The 25932-nt window shown below is 39.1% G+C and overlaps 1 protein-coding gene across 2 annotated transcripts in view; it reads left to right on the top strand.

Annotated features, from left to right (window-relative positions):
* The first annotated feature begins 2260 nt into the window (after window positions 1-2260).
* The window catches only part of LOC121707435 (metabotropic glutamate receptor 7), a 252051-nt gene continuing 228379 nt past the window's right edge, over window positions 2261-25932 (top strand). For both annotated transcript variants that reach the window (XM_042089996.1, XM_042089997.1), the window contains exon 1: window positions 2261-3704. In XM_042089996.1, the coding sequence (XP_041945930.1) occupies window positions 3177-3704 (528 nt within the window). In that variant the 5' untranslated portion in view covers window positions 2261-3176. The remainder of the gene's footprint in view (window positions 3705-25932) is intronic.

The raw sequence follows: 25932 nt of genomic DNA, 5'->3' as shown, positions 1-25932 counted from the left end.
TTCACTTTGATAGATAGATAGATAGATAGATAGATAGATAGATAGATAGATAGATACTTTATTGATCCCCAAGGGGAAATTCAAGAGTGACTATACTATACTTTGGAGTGTAACATATGACAGCAAGCCGAGGAAGGAAGATTTTAATCTTGTTGACATGTTTAATGTGACACACCATATGTCAGTAAAGGGCTGACTATTTCCACCTTGAAACTGCAATGATCCAATGAGAATCTCAGAAAGGCAGTATCTGACAGCCTGGATTTCCTGTCACAAACGTATAGGAACCAACAACTTGTGGGATACCCTATATGTGACAAGTGGGAGTGAGACTGTGTTGGTGTAGAGTTATAGCCAAGCCTTGAAATAATGAAATAAATCTACTAAATATGTAGTACATAGGAACACAGATGAGTTTTTAAGGATTAATCAATGTCTGGATACGGTATCAATCTGTTCCTTATCTAGCAGAATCATGTCTGCAGACTCCTGATGACCCAATAATTGTTGGTTAAGTAAGTATAAGTATATATACTCTTTTGATCCCATGAGGGAAATTTGGTCTCTACATTTATCCCAATCCGTGAATTAGTGAAACACACAGCACACAGTGAACACACAGTGAGGTGAAGCACACACTAATCCCGGCGCAGTGAGCTGCCTGCATCAACAGCGGCGCTCGGGGAGCAGTGAGGGGTTAGGTGCCTTGCTCAAGTACATCCTTCTGGGTTATAAAACAGACGAAGTGACAGCAAAATAATAACTTCATATGGTTGGATTATTTATTATTTAACATAATAACCTAATATAACATGATATAACATAATGGTGATAACACTTGTCGGTAGGGCCCCCTTGGATTTTTTGCTTAGGGCCCCCACAGACTCTAGAATCGCCTCTGCTCATTCCAAACCATTAGAACCTGCTTTTCTGTTAAAAGACCCTTTAGTTTGAGATATTCCCTATATTGATATATTTATCTCCATCTTGCATTCTCCAACTGACACACATTCATACCTACTACTTATCAGAGGAACTTAAATAGTAGAAGACTGATTAATAGAGGATGGTCTATAGAAATATAGTATATGGAAACGTTATGTAGTCTGGAAATATTATGTTTCATTTCTGATCCATCCGACTTCCTGCAGCTAAACCACCTTACCTGCATCTTAGAATGGAACATTTTGTTTCATGCTGTCTGATAGTCTGGTTATGTTTTCACTCAGGATTTAGTGGCAATATCAGTAGGGTGGTTAGATCATTCTTGATTGTGACAGTTAACATCAGTTTAATTCAAATGTCTGCAATCAATAGTTTTTCTCCTTATATTCTTTGTGAGAGCAATATTGATTCCATTTTAGATGCTAAAGGAATCCTTACTGACAGTGTCTGACAGTCTCAGGTGAATACTAAGAAACTAAGGGTTAGAGTGAAACCACTATGATACCCCTTATGGATTACCTAAAAGCTGTTTGTATTGCAGTGACTGGGTACCCATTATGGCAACATTCTAGGGGATCTTTTCATTGCACAAGATAGCATGAGTCATCACCAAGTACTGACGGGATTGGCATGTTTCTTGTCTGTTGCACAGGCTAGAATTACGAAATTGCGTCAATTGGTTCTTGGCGCATGGTTTGAATTTTGATACCTACAGGAAAGACCCCTTTGTAAACACATTGAAGATCGAATTCCTGTAAGACATGCATTAAACGGTGCCGAAACGATTTGGCTACTGTAGGCGTGATAATAATAATAAAAGCTCCCAATAAGTCGCTCAGACGGTCTGTATATGTTCTTGCTGATGGTTTCACATTCGAACACGCACACACACCAACACTCCTAGCGACTCCTTTAATGTTTAAAGATAGATAGGTAGGCGAGATAGATAGATAGATAGATAGATAGATAGATCAACATGTTATGACACAACTCAAGGCGGACAGCTGTATGCCACTTTTGAGTGAAAACTGTAGATGGCTTATTTCCCACAAACTCTTAAATGCAATCAGTGTGAAATCATAACGTTGTGTGTAAAATGTAGGCTATTTTTATAAATCAGTAGAACATAATGGATATTGGTCTGATATTAATATTAACTTCAAAAGATACAACGAGACTGATAGTGCGCCACGGTGTTTTCAGTTAGCCTATATTAATATTCTAAATCGCCATACAGGTAGGCTGAAGGCGGAGACTGACTTACCTCATTAAGAAGGCGTTGAGCTTATGTTGAGAAGTAAATGACGTTTTTTAGCTTTCGTTATTAAATATAGCATAATCAGTGCTACTTTTCTAAGAAGGTTGTTCAGTGATAATTTTCGACTGAAATCCTCTATGATAAGGTAGCTTCTTAGAAATGCCACAGAGTCGTGCTTACGTTGAGCCATTTGACAAATGCATATTTGATTCGGGGTGGAGTGAGGGGAGGCGTCACTGCTTCCATTTCAGCTCGTGAGAAGATGCATGTTTTGTCTTCGCCTCTCACCGTCGTTGATGGGATTTGGAAGACTTCTAGGTAAATTCTCGGATTTTCTTTGCCTCTTGCAATGGAATAATTGATACCTTGCCTAACGGTAAAGTTAGATGGGTAAAATGTCCCTGCGCTCCATCTGATTCATCGCTAAGACAATTGGATTGAGTTAGATTTTACTCAATTTCATTCCCTTTTCTTTCATATGAAACTTTTTTTTCTTTTGTATCTAAGTTGGATTCGTATTGATGGCTCAGAAAACCTCCAGCTCAGAGACTAATACAGAAATAGATAACGACTGGAGCAGTATGACATCAGTGTAGGGGGAGCACAACGTAGCCTATTTCGTGCTGTGGATGTCGACGCGCTTTTTGTACTGCACAGATGCACCTGTTTTAGAGTTCAGTGGGATTTCTTGGGAGTTCCTCTTTCTATCCTCAACACTTGGAGACCACACATCCTCAATGGTTCTTTGAGCAACAAGCGACGCGTGCGGGAAGATGCTGGAATCCAATGCGCACAGGCTGAATAAATAACGCGTTCTTACAGTCTTTGGTATTCTGATACATTTTCCCATAGGCTTTTTCTGTCCACACCTGGGAAAACTTGCGGAAATGGATTTTATTTTGAATATGTCGGATTGTATTTACATACAGTTGTGTTGAAGTGCCTTCGCTACGTTTTGAGCGGATCTAAGTCAATGGTGGCAGGGTGGGAGATGATGGCCACAAACGGTCTCTTACAGCTGAAGCCCTACTTCAGGTTGCAAGTGTTCTGCATGGTGAAAGCGTTTGTGGATCTGGCACTTTCGCAAGAGATCTATGCACCGCACTCGATAAGAATTGAGGGGGATTTGACCCTAGGTGGCCTTTTCCCCGTCCATGCTCGCGGACTCCCTGGGGAACCGTGCGGTGATATCAAAAAGGAGAATGGAATCCACAGGCTGGAGGCGATGTTGTACGCTTTGGACCAAATCAACAGCGACGATGAGCTCTTGCCCAATATCACTCTAGGTGCAAGGATATTAGATACATGTTCGAGGGACACCTACGCGCTCGAACAGTCTCTGACGTTCGTGCAGGCTCTTATACAAAAAGACACATCGGATGTGCGATGCACCAATGGAGAACCTCCAGTATTTGTCAAACCCGAAAAAGTTGTCGGAGTCATAGGGGCCTCGGCAAGTTCTGTGTCCATAATGGTGGCAAACATTTTGCGCCTGTTCCAGGTAAGCTTGCACTGTATGCATTTGTAAGTCACCACGTCCTAGTGTGTACCACATACAAGCGACAGTATATTGACACGGTGGGGTGTAAAGGTATGATGGCAATAGTATAATTGCCCGATATCTATGTAGAAATTGGTAGCAGCACAGTAGTTAAAACAGTACACGTTTGCTAGATGTATTCCTGTACGACTGGTTCTCTGAATAATGCCTTGACAACAACGAAGAGGCGTAACCTTGTTCACTCATCGTTGAAAAGTGATGGGTTCAGCGAAGTGCGCTTGTCCCAATCAGTGACCAAGGTCTGAAAAGACGCACCTGCGAAAGAGCTTTCAGGCACGTTGTAGTGCTGAAAGAACAGCTCCCTTCCCTCTCTGTGTGAGTGTGGTCGCTCTGCAGGAAAGAATAAAGGTGGAGTAAAAAAATGCGATCTGTTCCACATCATCGATGCAGAGACGCCATTCAGAATGCATGGTATTTTCAGGAACAACCTGTTCAAGGAAGTAGAGAGCCCAGAGTCAGAGCTGCTGTAGAAATGTCCATTTAAACAGGAACTAATTAGACCATATATTCAGTCTGTTTTTTTAGGTTTGCAGTCTATAATCTAATGCTTAAAACATGGGAACCACCAACATTGTTTTCCAGCTCTGCATCTGTGCTTTCTCAAGATGACTTGGATTTTGCATGATATTGGTGCAAAATATCACTAGTATCCATGGCTGTGCACTTCATCTCAGAATGATAGAAAAATCAGGAATGCTTGTTAGTCAGTGTTCATTGCACCATTGTGAGAAAAGTAGAGAATCTGTATCAGATTTTGTTGTTTTCTGACAATGTCAATGTGATGACATATATTATAAAGAATCATTTGTACTCAGTCCATCGTACCTGTTGGTTGACAAAGTAACACGATTCTTCACATAGAAAATGCTGTAGCCTCCATTTATAGCCTCCATCATGCCACTGGGTTGTAATAGTGCGGAAACGGGAATCTTCTTTCTTACGATTTTATGATTTCTTTTTTTCGGAACACAATCTACACATGCAGAGCAGTTATACAATGATCATGTGTATAATTGAGGTGCAAGTGATGACTTGCATACTGTGGTCATGGAATGAAACTGATGTCCAGCATGATACAGAATCATTGCCATTTATGGAGTCTTGTGTGCAGTAGACATTAATCTGAACAACTATAAAAGAACCACCAGCAATATAATAATTATCAGACTTGTCAATGCTGCAAGCCACAGGTTATCTTTATATTATCAATGTCTCATTCATATAATGAAAATCTAAGTTCCTGTAGACCTTTTTGGAGTATACTTCTTTAATTTACCTGTGCTAAAATGGAATACATTATAATGCAAACAAAGCTCTTATTTGCTACAAACTGTTCATCTGTTATAACACTTCTAACCCCAGATTGCGAGCCATGTTATTGCTCATAGTTTGAGATATATCTCAAGGCCTCCGTGCCCTTTTTTAATAATATGTTTTTGTTCTTACAGTGGTTACTGTTTTTTTGAGAGAACCTTTGTGGTTTGTGTGGGTGTCAGGAAAACTAGGGGAATGCCAAGACTGTGGGGGAAGGGAGTTCAACTGTCACTCTAATTATAAGCCTAGAGACACTCAACATACTAAACAAAACCTCTCTTAGTTCTTTTGAGCTTCTGTATGTTTCTTGGTATTTTCATGATTTTCATGATATTTACACTATTGACCAAAATAAATGTGAAGTTGCACAAAATATTCTCATTTCATAAGATTATTACACCGGTCGTTGTGTATAATACCCACACATTCCAAATCGATTTCTGTTTGTTTTTGCTCATTTGAAATTGTTAGATCTCTTCTAACTTCACTCTTGATCTAAACACTATCAGTATCCGGGATCACACATGTGGAGTGCCATTACATCCATTGTTTTCTTAAATTGAACTATTATCCTTTAATAGAATATAGTAGCCTACTAGTATACATGTTCTGCATCAGCCAAAGTCCAATAAAATCAGCATTATCTGATTTTATATGGTCTAGGGCTCAGCAAGGGATTTATCACATATCCCTTAACCAACACTGTTGGATGATCAAGAAGAGGAAAATCACTTCTTCACATAGAAATAAGGATGAAAGCTAAGATGCTGTTGTATGTGTGACTTCGCCCTAGGCAGTTTTAAGGGTATTTCCTGCCTGCTTTAATGAGGCTGATAAATATGTCTTTGTGGTCTATTGTACTGTATGTGTTCATCAGTGACTCCAGTCGACTGATTTATGAATAAAGAGGAGTGGAAAATATGCAATAGTTGCAGTAACATACACATATAAATGACAAAGACATGGAACCCGCTTGACTATAAACATGAATGTACAGATGTGCCAGTATTCAATATGCAGTATATGTTTTGGGGGGCAATAATGATTGGAGTAGTGCTACAACTTCATTATCCCATACTGGGCCATGTCCAGATAGATGATTCTGGTTTAGAGAGGTTGGTTTAACATTTAGCTAGAATGTGTTACCTCTAAACGTAAAAGGCTGAAGCTTAGGTATGTATTTCTACATTTTCTTTTTTATTATAATGGGAGTACGCCTTTGCCTGCATAATAGTAGGCATAGGCACAATAGGCACATTCCATTTGAATGACTCAGCCTCCAGCGACGTGCCTATGACCGAATCACAGTCACTGGACTATTCTTCACTAACCCCACTCTCACTTGTGATGCGTTGCTTAAGCACAGGCTCTACAATAGCAACATTCAGTCCTAAAATCAACTGTCATATGATGATATTTCAGGAAAGATGCACATCTCTGGTTAATCCATAACCCCCATTGGCTTTTCACTAGCGTTGTTTCAATGCACTTATGTGCAGGGCCCATAATATGTGTAAGGCCCATACATATGTATGTTAACACAGTATTCTTATATACTTTAGAAATCTGATATACATTTTTACAGACTTTTTTGCATTTTGGCAGTCAAGGTGGTTACAAGGTGGTTAATACTCTGTTAACCACTTAATTATCATCATCTTAATTTTCATTCTGATCATATAAGTGGTTAACAGAGTATTAGGCCTCATGTAATCTTAATACTTCTTTCTGAAATGATTCCTCACTGTATTAACTAATTTACTTGAATTATTCTCGCATTAGTTTCTTATACTTTGGCAAATACTGTATACAAAAAAGTACAATCAGATAGATATGTTTTGTGACAAACAACGTCATGAAATTAATAAAATGACAGGATTTGAATTTTCAAATTCTTATGAAGGGCCACAGGTGAAAAAAGATCCCAATGCATACTAATCCAGACCCAGGTCATTCCTACGGGCATGTCCGAGTTAGTCCCTGTGTTTTGTGCTCTTATCTGATGTGAGGGTGTGATGGCTGCCAAACCAGCTGTCTGGTCTGGCCACAAGGCTATCAGCATCACATGACAGAGAGTCCAGAGCACCTGAAGGTTAGTTCTGCATGGATAACCTTGGCTTCAACCCCCATTTTATCTCCTAAGCTGTCTTTTCATGAGCTTCTGGACATATTTACCTCCCTCTATTGTCCTTGGAGACTCTTTTCAGCTATGTTTCCCCACCCATAAATCATTGTCAGCAAAACATTAATATATGACAAGAACATAATATATTAGACAATATGAGATACATTGGTCTAAATAATATAAGACATAATATGAACACAGTATTATACATTTGGCTCAAAGGATTTGTTATTTTCTTTAGATAACTTTATTTTCCTCTAAATTACTTAATCTTGGTAATTCAAATCCAAATGTCAGCTATGAGCTGAAGAACAATTACATGATGTGTTGAGTAATTAGACTGAGGCAAAAATAAAAAAAAATTCTGCATATGAACATTTTACTTAAAAATTATTCTTGTGGAAAATATTGCACAAACGTGAATAAATCATTTTACCCCCTGGGTTGGTGGTTGCCAATAATATAATAACATTAGTGATCAACAGTGTTAGATGCACTGATACTCCAATTAGGATATGAATGTTCAGGTTGATGGGATGGGGGCATCACAACCTTTCAATTTCCAATTTCATGACAATTGTCAGCCACTTGGTGCCTTAGTGCATGGGACATCTGTGTGCGTAGCAGTGACTAGCAGTGAGGTTGGATGTCAAAGAGTTGTTATTAGTATTAGTTGTTATTAGTATTAGTTGTTAGTATGTGCACAATAAGTGGGTTGATAACAACTTCAATTGTAGCTGTGCAGCGCCAGGTACCATAACAACCATTATGATGCACCAGAATGGGTAAAAAACTATAGTGATACAATCTTATATCTGCTGAAAGAGAATGTGTATAGAAAATATTTACTTCATGTCATAAACTAGAACTATTGGCCAGGAAATGAGGAGAGGCCCTATTGAGGTAAACTGCCATAAATCATTAGAGGCAAAGATCGCTTAGCTCATTTGTGATGTGTCAATGATGCACATAGAAATAATTAATTAAATAATTCCCCCTTTTTCCAATCAATAGATTTCCGCTCTCCCTGAAGGCTCATTCTTCTCTCACTGACATTTATCACATTAAGTGCAAGTGATTCATTTGTATTGCCATTAATTCAACATGAGAAGGCATAATTTGCCAGAGCAATCCATCAGACTAAAAACCACAGGGCCTGAACACATATTCACATATTATGAGTACATATTCTTCACCGGTGTTTATTAGTTAGTGGGAGTGTAGCGATCATCCTGCTCCTTCTGCCATACCTAACAATCCAAGGATTTTCATATACAACACAATATCGTACTTATCTTAAAATGTTGTGAACAAGGTATCCTGTTTGCGGAGAAGTCTGTAAGACTAAAACCAATTAGGGACTTCTAAACAACTTGTTACCAAAGAAGCTGCGGTATTGCCAGAGGCATCTGTGTGTTTCATTCCAATTCTCTAACCTTGAGACTTTATTCAAAATTATTATTATCCTTCCTTGCAGATTACTTTTTCCATTGACACAAAAAGCTTTTTGTATAGTTTTTGGCTTTTTGATTATTCATAAATTATAATGATTTTTTATTATTAAATAATTATTGTGCCATGATTCAGTGCATTGCCATCTCTGGGAGAGGGTGTAGGGAAGTGTTCACATGCTCAAATGGAATAGCTGATAAGGATGCTTTAGCAGTGGAAATGAATAGAAATATTTGACCTTGTAGCAAGAAGCTGTTTTGAAAAACAATTAATGAAAAACAATCTTAGTGAAGACAACAAATCCTGCTGTGGGGAGAGGCAGTGGTAGTGTTTTCCCTGACAGTTTACACACAAAGCTGTCAGTCATGGAAATCAGCAGCACATATATTTCTTTCATTTAGAAAAGAAATGACTTTGGCAGGTTTAAAGAGTCATTTACTACATTGAAATGTGTCCCCATTGCATTGCTGAAGGCTTTTGGTTGATGTATGTATCGATAGAGCCAAAGTAAGAAAACATGTGTACGCTGCACCTCTGCCAGTGTGTGCAGTAAATCACTTGTACCACCTCAATGGCTAACTTTGCTACGGTCTAGCTAGCATTCAGTGTGTCACTGTCTGGTGAAGCAGGATAGCTCAGAAGCTGAATTATGTGCATACTGAATTTATAATGTTCATGTTTGGATTTCAGTGATAATATTCACAACTGTTCTGTTCAAGCTGTTCACTTAATTGTTCATGTTCCCTTATATTTGGGTGGAGGCTGTGCATAAAAACATTTGCATTTGCTACATGCCCCTTTGCCATACACTTGTCCAAAATGTTTGTTTAACCATGCCTTTCACATTAAATCCCTTCCAGGAACGTACACTTTATACTAAATATGGGATACCTGCTAGCTGTCTTCTAAAATACGAGCTGATGGATGAGTTCTTGTTAATTTTTCAGCTTTTGGCAGCTTAGAGAAGGAGTTGGCAGAGATATTGGAGGGTTTCTAATTACCACTCCACTGTCCTGTATTGGGATTTCCATATCATTAATTTAGACCTGTCAAAAACAAGCAACACAATTAGAAATAAATGACATATTCACTGACAGAGACAGTAGTGATGGGCATGGCACATGTTGACATCATTTAACTCTCTCAAAGGCTTGTCTTGCTGCAACAATTATGAACCTACTTTGACAGATCAGATTAGGTGATTGGAAGTAATGACACTATCTTTGAAGATTTTTGTGAAGTTTAAATTCAAATTAGCAAAAGAAACAGAAAAACTACACAATATTGTGGTCAAATTAATTGTTGAAAATGAATATTTGACTGTATACACTAATGATATACCAGCCAGCACTTTTCTGGCTGGTATATGAACGGAACCGGTACCGTACCGTACCGTACCGTAACATTCATACACTGAAGAAAAGTGCTGGCTGGTATATCATTAGTGAACAGTATATAATTGCCTTAACTGGTTATCATACAGAGCATTACAATGCTCTGTATGATAACCAGTTAAGGCAATTATATACTGTTCATGTACTGTGTTAATAATGTTGAATCATATTGTGAAAGGAACTGGTGTGTCAACTTGAGAGAGGGGAAAGAGGATCAGTGAAGATCTTTTGTCAGTTTTCCTTAAATAATGCATTTTGAAAGCAGTGGATTCATTGCAGGTGAGAAAGGCTGTTGACACTTTGTAAAGTGCACTAGGGATTCATGCAGTATAAATCTTTAATAATGTGCGGATGAAGCTGAGAGCTGGGGCTATTTCTGTGTGGAAGACAACAATGCCTCAGTGATATCCATATAAATTGTATATTAAAAAAAAAAGTTTAAGTCATACTTCCATGTAATGTTATAATACCTTCATGATAACCATTATTTAGAGCGATTAGTTGAAACTGTTGTGATTGACCTCCAATGAGTCATACTCTGTGTGCAGTGCATGTTGTGTCAGGCTCGGACTGTAGAAACAGGTTTGACATTTTGAGGTCGCCTTTTCATCAAGCTATTCTTTTTTCTCATTATTCTAATATCTCCTTTGACATTCTTTCTTTCTGTCTCTCCACTGTCCACTTACTCCAAGAGCCTTCTTATCCAAAAGGTAATGTTTCAGAACTTTCGTTCAATATTTCAGACTTTTATTTTTTATAAATTTACAAAACACTCCAAACACCTGATTTTTTGTGGAGTGTTGGAGTATTATGTGTAGATTGATGAGAGAAAAAATTAACTGAATCCATTTTAAGATGAGCCTGAAACATAACAAAATGTGGAAAACTTGAAAGGGTCTGAATATAAACTAAAATAATTAAGGATATAGATTGTTTAATATAGATTGTATAGATTGTTTATAGATTGTTTTTCTACCGATCTATTTCTAAATCTCTCCGGTTTTATTGTCGTTTTCCGTTCCAAAAGGGCCAAAATGAGGCCGTCTGGGCCGTGGCCCTGGTCTGGCCTCAATCATGAAAATATAAAAAGTCTGAGGCTTTACCCCAAACACTGGGGGTTTAACCCATAGTGGAAAAGGGCCATATGATGCATTATGAATACTTCATAAACATTTTGTAAATGTGGGATGGATATTTGGTGTATGTACTGTAAAGTGGTACAAAAGGGTTAAAGGTGGTTTAGGTGACCTAACAAAGAAAAAAAGAATGAATGAACTCAGCATCAGCTCTAACATTGTCAATGGCCTTGCTATCTAAATGTCTTAAATATCTACCTCCTAGACCCACTCAGTTTGCTTAGATTAAATGGCATTCTCAATGGGGGTTAAGGAGTAGGGTGACGTAATGATTCATCATGCCTGTCCTATCTAATTTGCTACACTATGGGTGAATCTCTTTTGTCCTCTTCTTTTGTCTTCTTTGGTCCTCCATCTTGTTCCATGGAAGTTGTTTGAAGTCAGACATCATTATGTACAGTATATGTATGACATGGCGTTAGAGGAGCCAAGGAGAGAGGAGAAGGGACCTAATCAGATTGGCATGAAATTCATATCCTTTTTCACAATTTGAACAAAACAGACAACTGTGTATAACAAGCATTAGCAGAGTTTGTTGATAGAGATTTATCTCTGCTAACATTCCCTTTTAATTCATAGAAAAGTTAATGTAAAGTCGAAGATCATTTTATTATCTTGTCTTGAAGCCCATAGCAGGCAGCCTTTCCTTTGGATAGCATACAGTAGGTTGTAGGCTTAGCCCACAGGTTGGGTAGGCTGTCAAGTTTGGAAGATATTTGACCTATCTATCTGTCTGTCTGTCTGTCTGTCTCTCTGAGTCAGCTACACTTAGGGTATTAGCATTGTGTGGTGACCTTGCATATCTGCCATAGCTATGATTATGGTTAACATTTAACAATAACAGCAGTTAATATTATAATACATGTCAAAATGAAGTAGTAATTTGTCATGCACTGTTGTGTAAAGTAAGATATTTTGCAATGGGCATCGAACCCAATCGCTTAGATATCGAAGCTTTGATGCTAAAAACTAAAAACTAAAAATCACACTTCACAAAGATGAAACTTACTGTATGTAACTATAAGTTAGTGTACTGTATATGTGTATGATGTTGAATTATGTTTTATTAAGCATTTATAAATATAACATGAAACCTTTATGTAGGTTTGCTGAATGTGCTATGCACTCTATATTTGGTAGCCACTCCAATGGGTTGTGTCAATGGTTTGATATGGACGAAATGTTATGTAATTGTGTTATGATTTGTAACAGTGTAGTGAATGAGGTTAGCACATCATATATGTTTAATCAAAAATATGAGAGGACATAATGTAGCTTAGACAGGGAAGTTATGGGCACTGCCCCACTGGTGTGTTTAGCACTATGATTTTTGTTTTGTTTTGTTTTGTCTTGAGCATTTGTCTATGACAACCTGTTGGTAACCTCAAAAGAAATTAATTTATCATCTCACTGTATTATCTCTTACTGTGTCAGTCCTCCCTCACTCAGACATTATTGACACAGTAATACAGTTTATTCACTTGAGGACATGCCATAACATTGCCATGACATTTTCATTCTTATGAAATAGTCACTGTCATGGGTAAGCTGAGATGCACAGCGAAAAACGACTGTGATTAGCCTACAATGATGCACAAGGGTTGAAGGTAGCATTGCACAGTATACAGTATGCTTGATCTGGTGAACACATAACCAGACTGCACAGAATGTAGACCATGGTATTTACAGTACTGTGCAAAAATTACACCCTTGAATTTGGGTAATGACCTGAATATATATCTGGCAACATGGTTGTTCATTCATTAATTTGTATTGGCAAATTGCATGGTGTGTCCAAGAGTGCAAAAAAGTTTAAGAGCTAAGAATCTGTCCTAATTAGCAGCTTACACATCTCTCTGTTATTAGAGCATTATTCTGCTCTAATCCTGTGCCATGTTTAATCAGCAGTATGGTGTTTTCTTCAAAGCAGAACATCATTGTAATGAAATCATATCATTATCATCATCCATTTATATCTTCTGAGGTTCTGTAAAGGATATGCATAAATGTGCAGTTTCCATAAGCATCAAGGATGGGAGAAAAAAGATGTTCACATTAGAAAAGCAAACTGTTATCAAGGCTTCTAAATTACCTTTTTAAAAAGGACATTATAAAATCATCACATGTACCCTAGTACCCTATTCTGATTATTCGTGTGACAAATGTAGAAGTTCCAGTGCTCAAGGTGTGTGTTCTTTTGTCGAGCATGTTTTGTTCTAAAAACTTGATGATGACCTGTGGTATGTTAAAATATTTTTCTGCTCAAAATAGAAATGGAGGTCTGTGTTAAATAGGGCACACTTCATTTGGATGAATGGAGTAATCATGTGCAGGTGAATGTCTTGTTTTGCTGATTCTGAATCTAAGGCATACCATGCATGGATTGAGGCTTGGAAGCCTCTTCGCAGTCTCAGGCCCTAAGGCACTAGCCTCACTGGCCCTGTGTTTAATCAACAGCAGTCTACTCCTTCAACAAAGTTTTGAAAGGAATTAAAGGCCCCACCTATATACAGTATATAATATTGATATATTGTATACCTTAGCTGTCTGCTGAGACTAAGGATCATTATTTGATAGACAGTAAGTTCTGCATCATAGGGCTTTGACATACGTTCAGAGCAAAACAGGCCTAGGCCTATTAATAGCTACTGCAGTCAAAGTTCAACATTGTGCTTCACAACTGGGACTTAAAAATGTCCAGATTGTTAAGCTTATATTTACATTTACATTTAGAAATTTAGCTGACGCTTTTATCCAAAGCGAGTGTTTGTCAGTTCTAGAAGGGGGACAGTGGAGTGGTAAGCATCTCTAGTTGTTGGGGAACAACTGAGAAAAGTTTGGATTGCCCTGAGCGTACAGATGGCAGAGCCAGACGTCGTTCATTGGAGTTGCGCAAAGGTCGAGAGGTAACATATGCCTCTATAGGCCATTCAAGTAGGTGGGTGCAGAACCGGAGACTACTTTGTAAGCAAGTATTAGCAATTTGAATAACCGGAGGGTTGCCGGTTCCAATAACCGGAGGGTTGTCGGTTCGAACCCCGACCAGTAGGAACAGCTGAAGTGCCCTTGAGCAAGGCACCTAACCCCTCACTGCTCTCCGAGCGCTGCTGTTGCAGGCAGCTCACTGCGTCGAGATTAGTGTGTGGTTCACCTCGCTGTGGGCCAGATGTACGTACATTTGCGAACATAGCATTATTAGTGCCATGGACACACCGCAGATTGCGAACGCTGTCAGACCTAAGTTTCCGTCGTATTTATCAATCGTTAATAAACTGCGACTTTCTCCGCCCATAAACGCAATTTACCAGCGCCTACATACAAGCGCAGTTGAATGAAGTTAACTGATGACAACATTAAAAAGAATCAAACGTTTAGCGATCATGAAATAATATCATACATGATAAGATGTAAACAAGCAGGGAGATAATGAAGATCAGTAGTTCTACTCAAACTACTTATGCATGTAGGCTATGGAAGATTGGTCAAATCTAGCCAGTAGGAAAGTTTAAGTGAATGACGTGAAAGTGAAAGTAAGACATTCGAAAGGCCAACGAAAGTTAAGGTTGCTTTTGGTAGTACAAATACTTTCACCACAAAAACTGGTGTTCTAAATAGCGATTCTGTTGTCTTTGAAAGGTTCTCTTATTGACGCATTGAACTGCAATTTGGATTAACACCTGCTTTTACAAGGCGGAAGTATTTAGGCGCAGAATAGACATGCGCTTTCAGGAGCAGTCTTTGTACATACCGCGGAATACATAACTAGTACTTTCCCTCCCATCTTTTTACGCTAAACTCCCACTTTCCCCTCCTCCCATGAATGCATATGCATGACATGACAATCGCAATCTGCCACTTTTAGCTCCCGCGACAGGCAGTTTGCGCTTTTACATCATTGCGGCCTGTTTGTACATACCTCGCATTGATTTTACACGCAAATTGCGAAATAAATATGTTAAGAAATGGGCGCAAAAGCGTTGGTGTAACAGAGTTATAAATGTAGTTTAGTGTTTGTATGTGATTTTCGCCGTAATTAAGCAGCTGTATTGAGATTGGTGTTTTGGAGCCCCCTTTGGAGAAACGGTGTACTGCAGCTCTGCTACTTTTTGTCCATGTGTTGTTGCCGTACCCGATCAGAAGCGTTATGCTTTGCATTGGGTAGGTTGACTGTATAAAGCACTCCCCACTTTGTTTTAATTTTATAACTGTAAAATGTTGTTTAAGTTGAAAACTTCGACATATCACTTATGTTATATTACTTTACATGTACTGTTAGGATTTGGGTGCGTTTCTAGCAACTTGGAGAAAGTTTATTTATGTTTTCATTATGACCACGAGATCACACACTGAGTCTTTCGTCAATAGCTGTAAACTCCGCTAGCAACTTTCCATGCATTCAGTGTAGTTTAGTTTAGTGTGCATGGAAAGTACAATTCAGTCAATGAATTAGCAATGAATCTACAGTTAGTTTAGCATTATGTGTATGGATTATCTCTGTCTTCGTCTGTGAATGTTTAGTGAGTCTCTTGGAATTTAAATTAATTTGTTCTGTGCACCTGAACGCTCCATGTTGCATGTCTCCCTTTCTAGTAGGGCTGACAGTGATGATATGAATGATGCATCTAATATAGCCCATTCAACTTAGTGTACTTCCTTTTATTTTGCTTGCGCAGATGCTGTTTTATGTACGCCAGTGCCTGAAGGCATATGTTGTTTTGGTTTTTCCAAAGGTATGTTGCTCCATATGTAAAATGTGAATTAGTTATAGAATGAGGAAATATTTTCCTGTGCATTTTTCTTAAGTTTATTTTATCAATGTCTAGTATGCTAAAGGTGTATGCTTCTGTAGGAATGTTTCTTTCTGTGTTATTTTAAAGAGATAATTATCAGAAGCGTTATGCTTTGCATTGGATGCTGTTTTATGTACGCCAGTGCCTGAAGGCATATGTTGTTTTGTTTTTTCCAAAGGAATAAATGTCATAAAAGCCCGTTTTGGTCTCAGTCCCTTCACCGCCTGACCACCGTTACATTAGTACATCTGGCCCTGTGTGTTCACTGTGTGCTGAGTGTGTTTCACTAATTCATGGATTGGGATAAATGCAGAGACCAAAATTTCCCTCACGGGATCAAAAGAGTATATATACTTATACTACTTTATACTAAGGCTACAGCTGTCATTATGCTGTATTGTATAGCCTAGCAGCATTTGTGCATGTTTAGAAACAGGCCTATACCTCAAAGTGTAATTATTTTCAATAACCCAAATTTCACAATACCACATTACTGTGCAAATAAAGGCCTAGACTCGTGATCAATTAATATTGTTGCGCTGTATTGTATTTAAGTGTTGTCAACTGATGATAGACATGGAAAATGTGCATACACCAGACATGAAGTTGGCGTCGAGAAACTCACGTTAATTTCACTCTTGATCAAACCATGAGTGTGAAAGATGGCGTATACGCAACATTTTTGTGTGTATGCAGGCTTTGTACATGAGGCCTTGGGATTTCAGCTTTTGAGAGGTTTAGCTGGAGGTGCTGTGCCTTCATCCATGTAAATATATCTGAGAGACATTCAGAGATTTGTGCAGAGACCAAAGGGTCATGAGGTGGAAATGACAGATAGAGCTGTGTGTCATCTGCAGTGATGTGACAAGCCTTGCGAGTAGATAATCGGACCCAGAGCGGTGGTGTAAAAAGGAAAGAGAAGGGGCCCCAGCACAGAGGCCTGGGGGACTCCTGTGGCTGGGAAGATGCAGACAACTGTCCAAGCCAGGATATGTTAAACGAGTTTCCTGTGAGGTAGCAATCAAACCAGGAAAGAGCTGAGCCAGAAATGCCCATGTTTGAGGGTATACAGTGGGCAGTACTTCGATTTGGCCAGCTTCCCTCGCGGTCCGCGCGCGGGATCACACAGTATCACGCGACTTTAATTTGTATTTTTCCAGTGACGCTGCAACAACGCTGCAACAACCGGCAGATGTCTCAAGTGAGCAGGGTGTCTCGTAAAAAGAAATGAAGCCTGGAAAACCCTACACAGACTTCACTACAGACTTTAGCAGACTGGTTTAGAAATAATTTAATAGCCAGAAATATGCCTGCCCTGCCCTAATAAATAAATATTTGGTTAACTGCGAGTGAATCCCGTTTGCAGCTGTAGAAGAAACGCAGGACAAATTAAACATTCTGGTTTTCTCCGAGTGCAACGATGATCAGACAGACATCATTTGGACAAAATATAGAGCATATTAACCTCCATTGCTCAGCCAAATGCCTTCCTGTTACGTCCTGTTATCACGGAGTTACTGGCGATAAACGATTTTTGATGGTCACAAGTTTACTTCATTAAGGACTGTTCGTTATTAAGGGGCTACCGGAGGAGTTTTGGGAGCATTAGTCAAAAAAGACGTGACCCTCCCTCGCCAGCAAGACATTTTTCTATTACCCTCCAAAGTGATTATGAAAAAACCCATGACCCACCCCTTCAATTTATTGATGCCTTCTGTAGGCTACTGGGTCAATGTGGGAGCTTGCATGCTACCACCCCTTTCTTAAAGTGCCTTGAAAAGGCTGTTGTTTGCACAATTTCATAAATAATCACCGGGACCGAAACATAGCCTACCTGTCAACTTTTTCCGGGTTTATCACGCACTGTATTTGAACTTTTTTCCCCATCTTAGGAGGAGCTGCAGGGCCGTCGGAAGGGGGTGCGATGCCCTGTGTGAACTTGACTATCTTGCATAAAATCATGCGATAGCCTTGACGGTGCATTTTAATAATAGGCTAAAGGCTACACCAGCTTGTCTTTAAGAGGGGAAATTGTATAGCCTATAACATTAGCTGAGTCACATATTTGGCCATAGCAGTTTATCATAGGCTATCACGAAACCAAACTACAAAGGCGAACACTTTAACAGGGGGCATGAATAATGCTGAACGCTATTTGTCAATTAGTTGAAACACACATGACATACTTTGAGAACATTTCCTAATTCACCCGACACTAATATTCAAAATGTTGAAAACTATTTCGGCATAGCCTATAAGCAGTTTAATTAAATGTAATGTTAGTTGTAAACAAACAGGCTACTTGGTGAGGCTTGGCTCGTGCCTTAGTTGGCAAGAAAAATCTTCACGATATAGGCCTATTAACTGACCGCCCGATTCAGGTTGGCTGGGGGGCAGGGGGGGCCATCAGACATTTGTGCCCAGTTAATCCGGCCCTGCCCCCAACAAATCACACCTTCCCACCTCTGTGACAGCTTATGGCAGACCTATTCACAAACCGGTTTTGTGGCATTTCGCCATGTTTTGAAATCCTATGCGTGAGGAAGCAATTTTGCATTGTAGGCATAACTAACATGCAATAACACCACCAACAACAACCAAAACTAGGCTACTCATTGTCAACATGTAAATTAAATGTAACATTATTGTGAATCAAATTAAAATGTTCTCTTTTGCAAGCATAGGCATAGTAACAGATTAATTTAATAATGTTACAAAGATACTACATCAATCCGTATGTTTCATTAGGCTACTAGGCTATTTGTTTTGCCTTACTCTTGATTAATTTAGGCTAGGCCTTTTTATTCAGTTATTCATCATCTGTCCTTGTGTAACGCACGCATTCTCAGACCTGTCACCTGTCACTCATCATCGTAAGGGAGGTGTTTGGAATCATTCCCGTGTTACAATCATCAGCCAGTCAAGGCGGTCACTTCAGTCAAGCTCGTGCATGAGTAATAATGTCATCCATAGCAAGGAAGACTCACTCACTCTTACCTAGAATTCATGGGCTTCGGAAAAACCTTTTTCCCAGTGAAAACATCATCATTCCGCATCATTCACGTCATGTAATGTGTGACCTAGCGTTCATGGGCTTCGGAGAAACCTTTTTCCGAGTGAAAACATCATCATTCCGCGTCATTCACGTCACGTAATGTGTGAGTCAGAGGAAACGGGCTAGATTTTGCTAACAAAGTTGCCCAGTTAGGGGCTCGTCATCACTTTTGTCGTCACGTTGTAGTTCGTTTGTAGTCCATGTGGCCTTTCATGTCCAACAGTTTTAATGTGAACTTTGGAATTTGCCCTTTTTTGTCACTTGAAAGCTGCATATCTTTCTTTCACAAGCGTCTTACACTATATTTTGAGCAAATACAGTTGTTTGTTTAGGATTAGTGAGTGTATGTTTTAACCATTGTTGTGGCATCACACATGTTTGTCACACATTCCGATAGCAAAGCACATGAACACTTGCTGTGGGAAAAACAAAGTAGCCACGGGGGCGGTCCTTGTCATTCCGAAGTGCCCTGAATGCACCATTAGTCAAAGATTCTAGAGCGCTCCACTCCAGAATCTGTTCAGGAGTTGTCATTTTTCCTTACTAAGAGTAGGTCTGAAAGGCTTTGTGAATAACTTAATAAGAGAAACTCCTAGCTAAAATATTTTATGCTATTTAGGAGTAGAAATTACTCATTATGAAACATTTGTATGGTTATATTGCTTGACTTAAATCCCACAGTGATGGGCCTAGCGGTCTTATGCGTTCAGTGTGGGGTATAAACAAGCTGTGAATTTAGCGGTGTCACGTCTGCCTGTCACAGACGTGGGGAGCTCTTTGAAGCTTGGGATAATTACTACAGTAACAGTATTTTATTTTACTTCTTATGGAATATTTTTTTTTTCACTTTTATAAAGGCTATGACCAATGGCTATTGCATCTTTCTATTGCAAGTGAGAATGTGGCAGGTGATCTACTGTAGCCTATAGGCTTCATAAAATAAAATAAACAGGGATGCGTTTCCTGTACAACTACGGAGGTTAGCTTTTTACTAACGTGGTACGATGCATCGTTCAACTAACCAACATGTTTCCCAAAACTGTCGTACTTACATAGTAGACTACTTGTAAGTTTGGACCATGATAGTTTCCAAACTTCAGTAGTCTGGACTAAGGTGGTTAATGACGTTTAGTAGCACATGACGGGCACACCTGCACATACAGTAACAGAGACTTAATGATGGACTACCTTAGTTTAATCCATGAAATCTGTTTTTCTCAGGGTCATCAAGTTAATTCATTGGTTCATATAGACTGACCTTGTAAATGAACCACTGCTTTGAATTAACGTTTAACACGTGTCATTTAAATGTGCTGGGGAAACAGTTGTGTAAAAACTATTGTTTTTTATCCCCTATTCACCCACGCCATTAATTCTGTGGCGCAGTGCGTTAAGGCCGGCTGATGACAGCCGGCATTACGCAGCAGTTATCAGTCCCCTGTCCAAGAGTTCGAATCTGGGTTAAGTGTAGTTAGCTTTTAGGAAACGCACCCCTGATGTCTGATATGTGATCAGTGGAATATGGGGAGGGAAGTGGCAGTGTTTTTTTTGCGCGTCTGCAGAAGTCAGCCAAATATGAATGTAATTCTGCGGCATAAAGCAGATGTATTTGTTTATTGTACAGAAAAATAAAAATGACATGTCAAGCAGTCAATTGACTACATTGCAGTCAAGCAAATTAATTTACGAAACCAAACGTGGGTCATAGTTGTCTAAGCCTCTATTGCGTAGCCTGTTAAAAAACGTCGCCAGATAGTATTAAATCGCCAACAACATTGTTTTCTGCAGAAGCCTATCCAAGGCTACAGATTAATTCTGAACAGTTATTTTTCTACTGGCTTAATTATCACACAAGATACTGTTTTGATTTGCATAGTTGCGTTACCCCCAACACTGACAATAATGTAGACAGCAAATTAAGATATTTTTCGTATTTTCGTTACCACCCCTTAAGCCATACCCAAGTAGCCTAAATCGAGGTAATGTTTAATTATGCATGATTTATTTTGTTATTGAATTCGTAGGCTGGGATTCCTCTCGGCAACAATTATGTTTAATGGTAGCCTCCTGCTTTTTCAGAAGGGGCGGCAGGCAGGCTGACAGAGCGATGTACAGTGGCAGAGCGACGCACAGTGGCTGAAAGTGGTACTAAAGCTTCACGCAGCTTCACGCCGCGTAATGCGCGACTGAAGTGGTCATTTGAAAGCAACGCCCACTGTAGAGAGAAGGATGCGGAGGTTAACTATGTCAAAGGCAGCTGATAAGTAGAATGAGGACTGTGCGGTTGCCCTGGCTTCTCTAAAGGCTTCTATCACAGACAGTAGAGCTGTTTTAGTTGAGTGGTTACTATTGAAACCAAATTGATTTGGATCAAGAAGGTTGTTCTGTGAGCGGAATTCTAAGTTTGGAGACTGCCCATTCAATAGCTTTGGATAGGAAGGGAAGAAGTGTACAAACTTTGAATTCAAACGCTTTCTTCACAGATAATGGGTAGAAAATGCATTTGTCACGTAAGGACTCATATTGTACAGACCTTTTAATGACATTTTGAATCTATTAACCAGTGGAAATTTGAATCTATTAATTTGAATGCCGCGATGTTTTCAGATGCTTTGGCCCAGAGTGCCAGCAATCTAGGTCATTGTTGACGATATTCTATGTTATAGCTATGGACACATACAGTACTATGGCTCGTTTGAAAGGTAAGACTCTCAGTGGGTACAAACCGTTTATTTCTACATGCCTCTGTTCCTGAGAAATCCCAAGCTAAACAGTGGCTAGTTTTCATCAAAATCCCTGTTTTTTTTTCTAGAAATAGAGATATAGTGTCTTTCAAGTTTAACCTGTAAAGTTTCCGGAAAGTAACCTAGCGAGACCTGGCGAGACTGCTACCTAGTGATAAACCCACGAAAATAGCCTGGTTTTGACCTGACATGCATGCGTCACTGATTCGACCCAAAAAGCGGCAACCATCAAAAGCCGAGTTATGATAAAATGTCCAGATAAAATGTCCAGATGCATACATTTTCATGAGTTTTCGATGATTCGATCGTCACATTTCAGTTCTATTCATCATAGGGAGTTCCCAAAATCGCACATAAGGTGTGTTAGAGTGTCTATTTTCGTAATTAAAAAAAAAAGCTAACAACGCAATATTGTGTTTTTGGCACTCAACGCATGGGAACAAGAAACACAATATTGTGTTTTTGGATGGATGGCATGGATGCCCCCAGACCTAGCATTGTAGCTCAGTGGGAGTACAGGCCATTAGCTGCAGCTTGTCTAGTTCAGTACCGATCTGTGTTTTTTTTTCCTATCGACAGTACTCTGCGACTTGTAGCGATCTAAATCCATGTAAAAATCGGCTGGATTTCTCCTTTAAGATGATTTCAGCTGATAGGCTGTTTGAGAAATGTTTTTGATTGCATATGTAAAGTGCTCTTTCAAGACTCAAGAAAAAACTGTTAAGATTTTTGATGCTGTACTTAACCTACACCGTCTCTTCAGGGTATATTTATATTTATTTAGGCAGATGCTATTTAAGCAGGAGAAGAGGATAGAGGGTTTTTTTTTAAGTAGCACTGTTACCTAAAGCTGTTTTGAATGCTGTGGGAAATGTGTCGGAGATCAACAAGGCATTAATCATATACTGTACACACAGATATTACACAGAGGCCACATACAGTATCTCCATTCTTTGTGTTATGTTGAGATTTCCTTATGCCAAGGTGTCAAACCGAATTTCCCTACTGGAGATTAATAAACGTATCTGGCCTTCTTATTAAGTATAAAGTTAGCAAATGCTTTAGACCAAAGTGAATTCCAAAAAAGTGTATATAGGCTATCAAGCAAGAATTGAACACTGGTCTCCTGCATAATCCTGCAATTATGGTTGTTGCTAGGCAACCATCAACTCAACTGTCCTTTTCTTAACCGTGATTTTGGGGTAATAACTAAACTAAAGATTGTATGCACTCACTGAACAAAGATGAAAGAAATAAAATACAACGATCTCGCTATAAATCAAAACATAAATAAATGTTTCTGTAAGGAATTCCGTAAAAACCAGTTGAAATTAGCTCACCAGTAGCTTTTGAGTCATGGTAATTAAATGAAATCTTTTTCACTTTTTATGCTTTTTATGTATGTTCTTTTTATATCTGATTTAAAGGAATGGCATTAAATACCTGCAGTTTTTGCTTTTACAGAAACAAAGACAGGGGAGCCCATCTGTCCAGTAAGAAGCATTATTTGACACTGTGAGGCTTCTCTCTTTGTGTCTGATGATTGCCAATACAAAGAGACCTTGGCAGGGCCTTTGATTTTCTGTGGGAGACTGATACGTTTTCTTCCTTGTAATTAAGTAATGCCTTGTCAATTGTGTGGCTGGGTCATTAACTTTTGATGACACTGTTTTTGTTAGGCAGAGAGGGTGGAGAGAGATCCCGTCAGATCTTGAACTAGTTTGTGGCATGAGTATCAGTCATTAGCATGGCTATCAATCAACTATGTATGAATTATCTTGTATGACTCATGGAACCATGTCTGTATGCTGCAAATGTGCTAAAGTTTTACCCGGATGATGCGTTTATGAGTCACTCTGCCTCCTGTTCTCCTCCTCTTTCTTCCCTCCCCCCACTCTTTTATTATCTCTCTACCTGGAGAACCCCAAGCAAATGGGTACTCCCTAACATCTTGGATTCTGCTCAAGGTTTCTTTCCATTAAAAGGAGTTATTCCTTGCCACTGTCGCCTTAGTGCTTGCTCAAGGGAGTCCAGGCTCTGGGTTCTGTGTAGCGCCTTGAGACAATTATTTGTACTATTCAGATTAAATAGAGTGCAGGCCAAGCGACTGAATGATAAAATGGGATTTCTATTTGCATCCAGGGTACCAACAGCATATCAGGCTATTAACACCCATAATAATAATAGTAATAATAATAATAAAAATAATAATGATAATAATAATAATTATCAATTTTAGTTATAAGCACCTTTCAAGTCACCCAAGGACACTGTACAATTAAAAGACTAAGGATGTTAAACAGAACATACAGACAGACAATTACAAAAAAACTCAGTGGTTGCCAAGCAACCTGCACATATGAAGTACAGCAAACTGCTGAATATCCATCAGAGTAAAAGTGGTGCGGTGGGTAGCGAGTGTGAGAGCAATGTAGGAGTCATTCAAACCTCACTTGCAGCATTTGTGTATTTGGAAGTATTTGCTTGATATCTTCTACAGTACCAATGAAATACCTTTAATGAATATCAATAAGGAAAATTCAGTTTGACACTGTTTGACACAAGAAAATGGAGGCTGGAATGATGACATCACATTGTGTGGATATGGAGATATGTGCGTATGTAAAATTAAAGAAAGAAATGTCCATAAATTCCTTTATCCAAAAGTAAAACAAAAAGATAGATATAATGATAAATACAAACACAGATTTAATGTAGCCTAGTGTTATTAGTGTACTGTCTGTGGCTGTCTGCTCTCTGTTGGACTGTTCTGTGCGTGTGTGTGTGTGTGTGTGTGTGTGTGTGTGTGTATATATGTGTGTGTGTGTGTTTGTTTGTGGGCGCAGGCACGAGTGTCTATGTCTCACTCTTCCTCATGTCATAGAATATACTAATCAATGTTTTGAGGTCAGATGGGTTTTTGAATGGGGGGAGGTGTCTGGGAGGGAATTATTAGGGGCTCAGACAGGTTAGCAATTAATAAATGGTGGGGTCATTGTGTTCTAAGACATTCATTAATTTTACTCAGAGCTGAGAGGAAATGAATGAAATAAAAGTAAGATGTGTTGTGCTGTGTGAGAAAGTGTTTAGTGCATTTGCAGAGTTTATTACTTGAGCGTTTATTGTTTTATAGTGGGATACCTCTGCCCTTGCCTCTGAGTAAGTAGACAATAAACCTGCAGACTTTAGAAACTTCACCTCCGGCCTCTGTTTCCATCCTTGGGAAAGTTACAGCTATGACTGGATCCGATGCACAGCATGCTAAACTATAGGATAAGAGTCAATGAGTCAGTGAGTCTGTGGTGGTCACTGTGACGTCGAGTATCACTATGCAGTAGCAGAGACTTGGCCTGGTCTCATGGAACCCCCTCACCCCCCATCGTTGTCCTTAAGATAAAAATATCTGTGGGCTCAGGTGGAAAAAGCATTGTTTGTGACAGACACCGGGTGCTTGTTTTTGCTGTTTCATGCTACGTACGTAAATATGAATGTTTTCTTCACCGGTTACAAATAGCATTGTTTGCTATTGACACCGTGGGTGCAAATAGCATCTGCCTAAATAAATATACCCTGAAGAGACAGTGTACTGTAGGTTAAGTACAGCATCAAAAATCTTACATGAGTTTTGAGAGAGCACTTTGCATATGGATTAAAAAACATTTCTCAAACAGCCAATCATCAGTTGAAATCATACCCTATTACTTCATTGCAGGCTCCACCAATAAGGGCGTATCTTATTCCTTCATTGCAGGCTCCACCAATAAGGGCGTATCTTATTCCACACTATTTCATGTGGCTCCCACTCTATTTTTGGCGCCAGGCTGTTGTGATCCGTCATGCCTTCACAAATTTTTTTTCTATGAATTAGAATGAATTGTTGAATGAATTAGTTTCTTCTTCTATTTACTCTATGTGACCATATCACTGTTCAGTATCAAGGTCATGGGGATGGGAAAGGGCTTTTCACTTCCTCCTTCACACATGCAGAAGGAACACGTGCAAATGGCAAAGTTATATTTATGTACAAATGACAACTGATATACATGTAAAATGAAATCCAGTGCTTCTATTCCGCATGAGCCAACTTGATGGTGAATGATTTTATGTGGCTTCCTCTTGGCAGCGAAAAGTTGATGGAAGAACTAGGCACAAGAGTTT

The sequence above is a fragment of the Alosa sapidissima genome, chromosome 4, assembly GCF_018492685.1.
Source record: "Alosa sapidissima isolate fAloSap1 chromosome 4, fAloSap1.pri, whole genome shotgun sequence".
NCBI classification, from domain to species: Eukaryota; Metazoa; Chordata; class Actinopteri; order Clupeiformes; family Clupeidae; genus Alosa; species Alosa sapidissima.
Note: the sequence above shows the minus strand (reverse complement) of the source record. Positions and strands in the feature narration are given on the sequence as shown.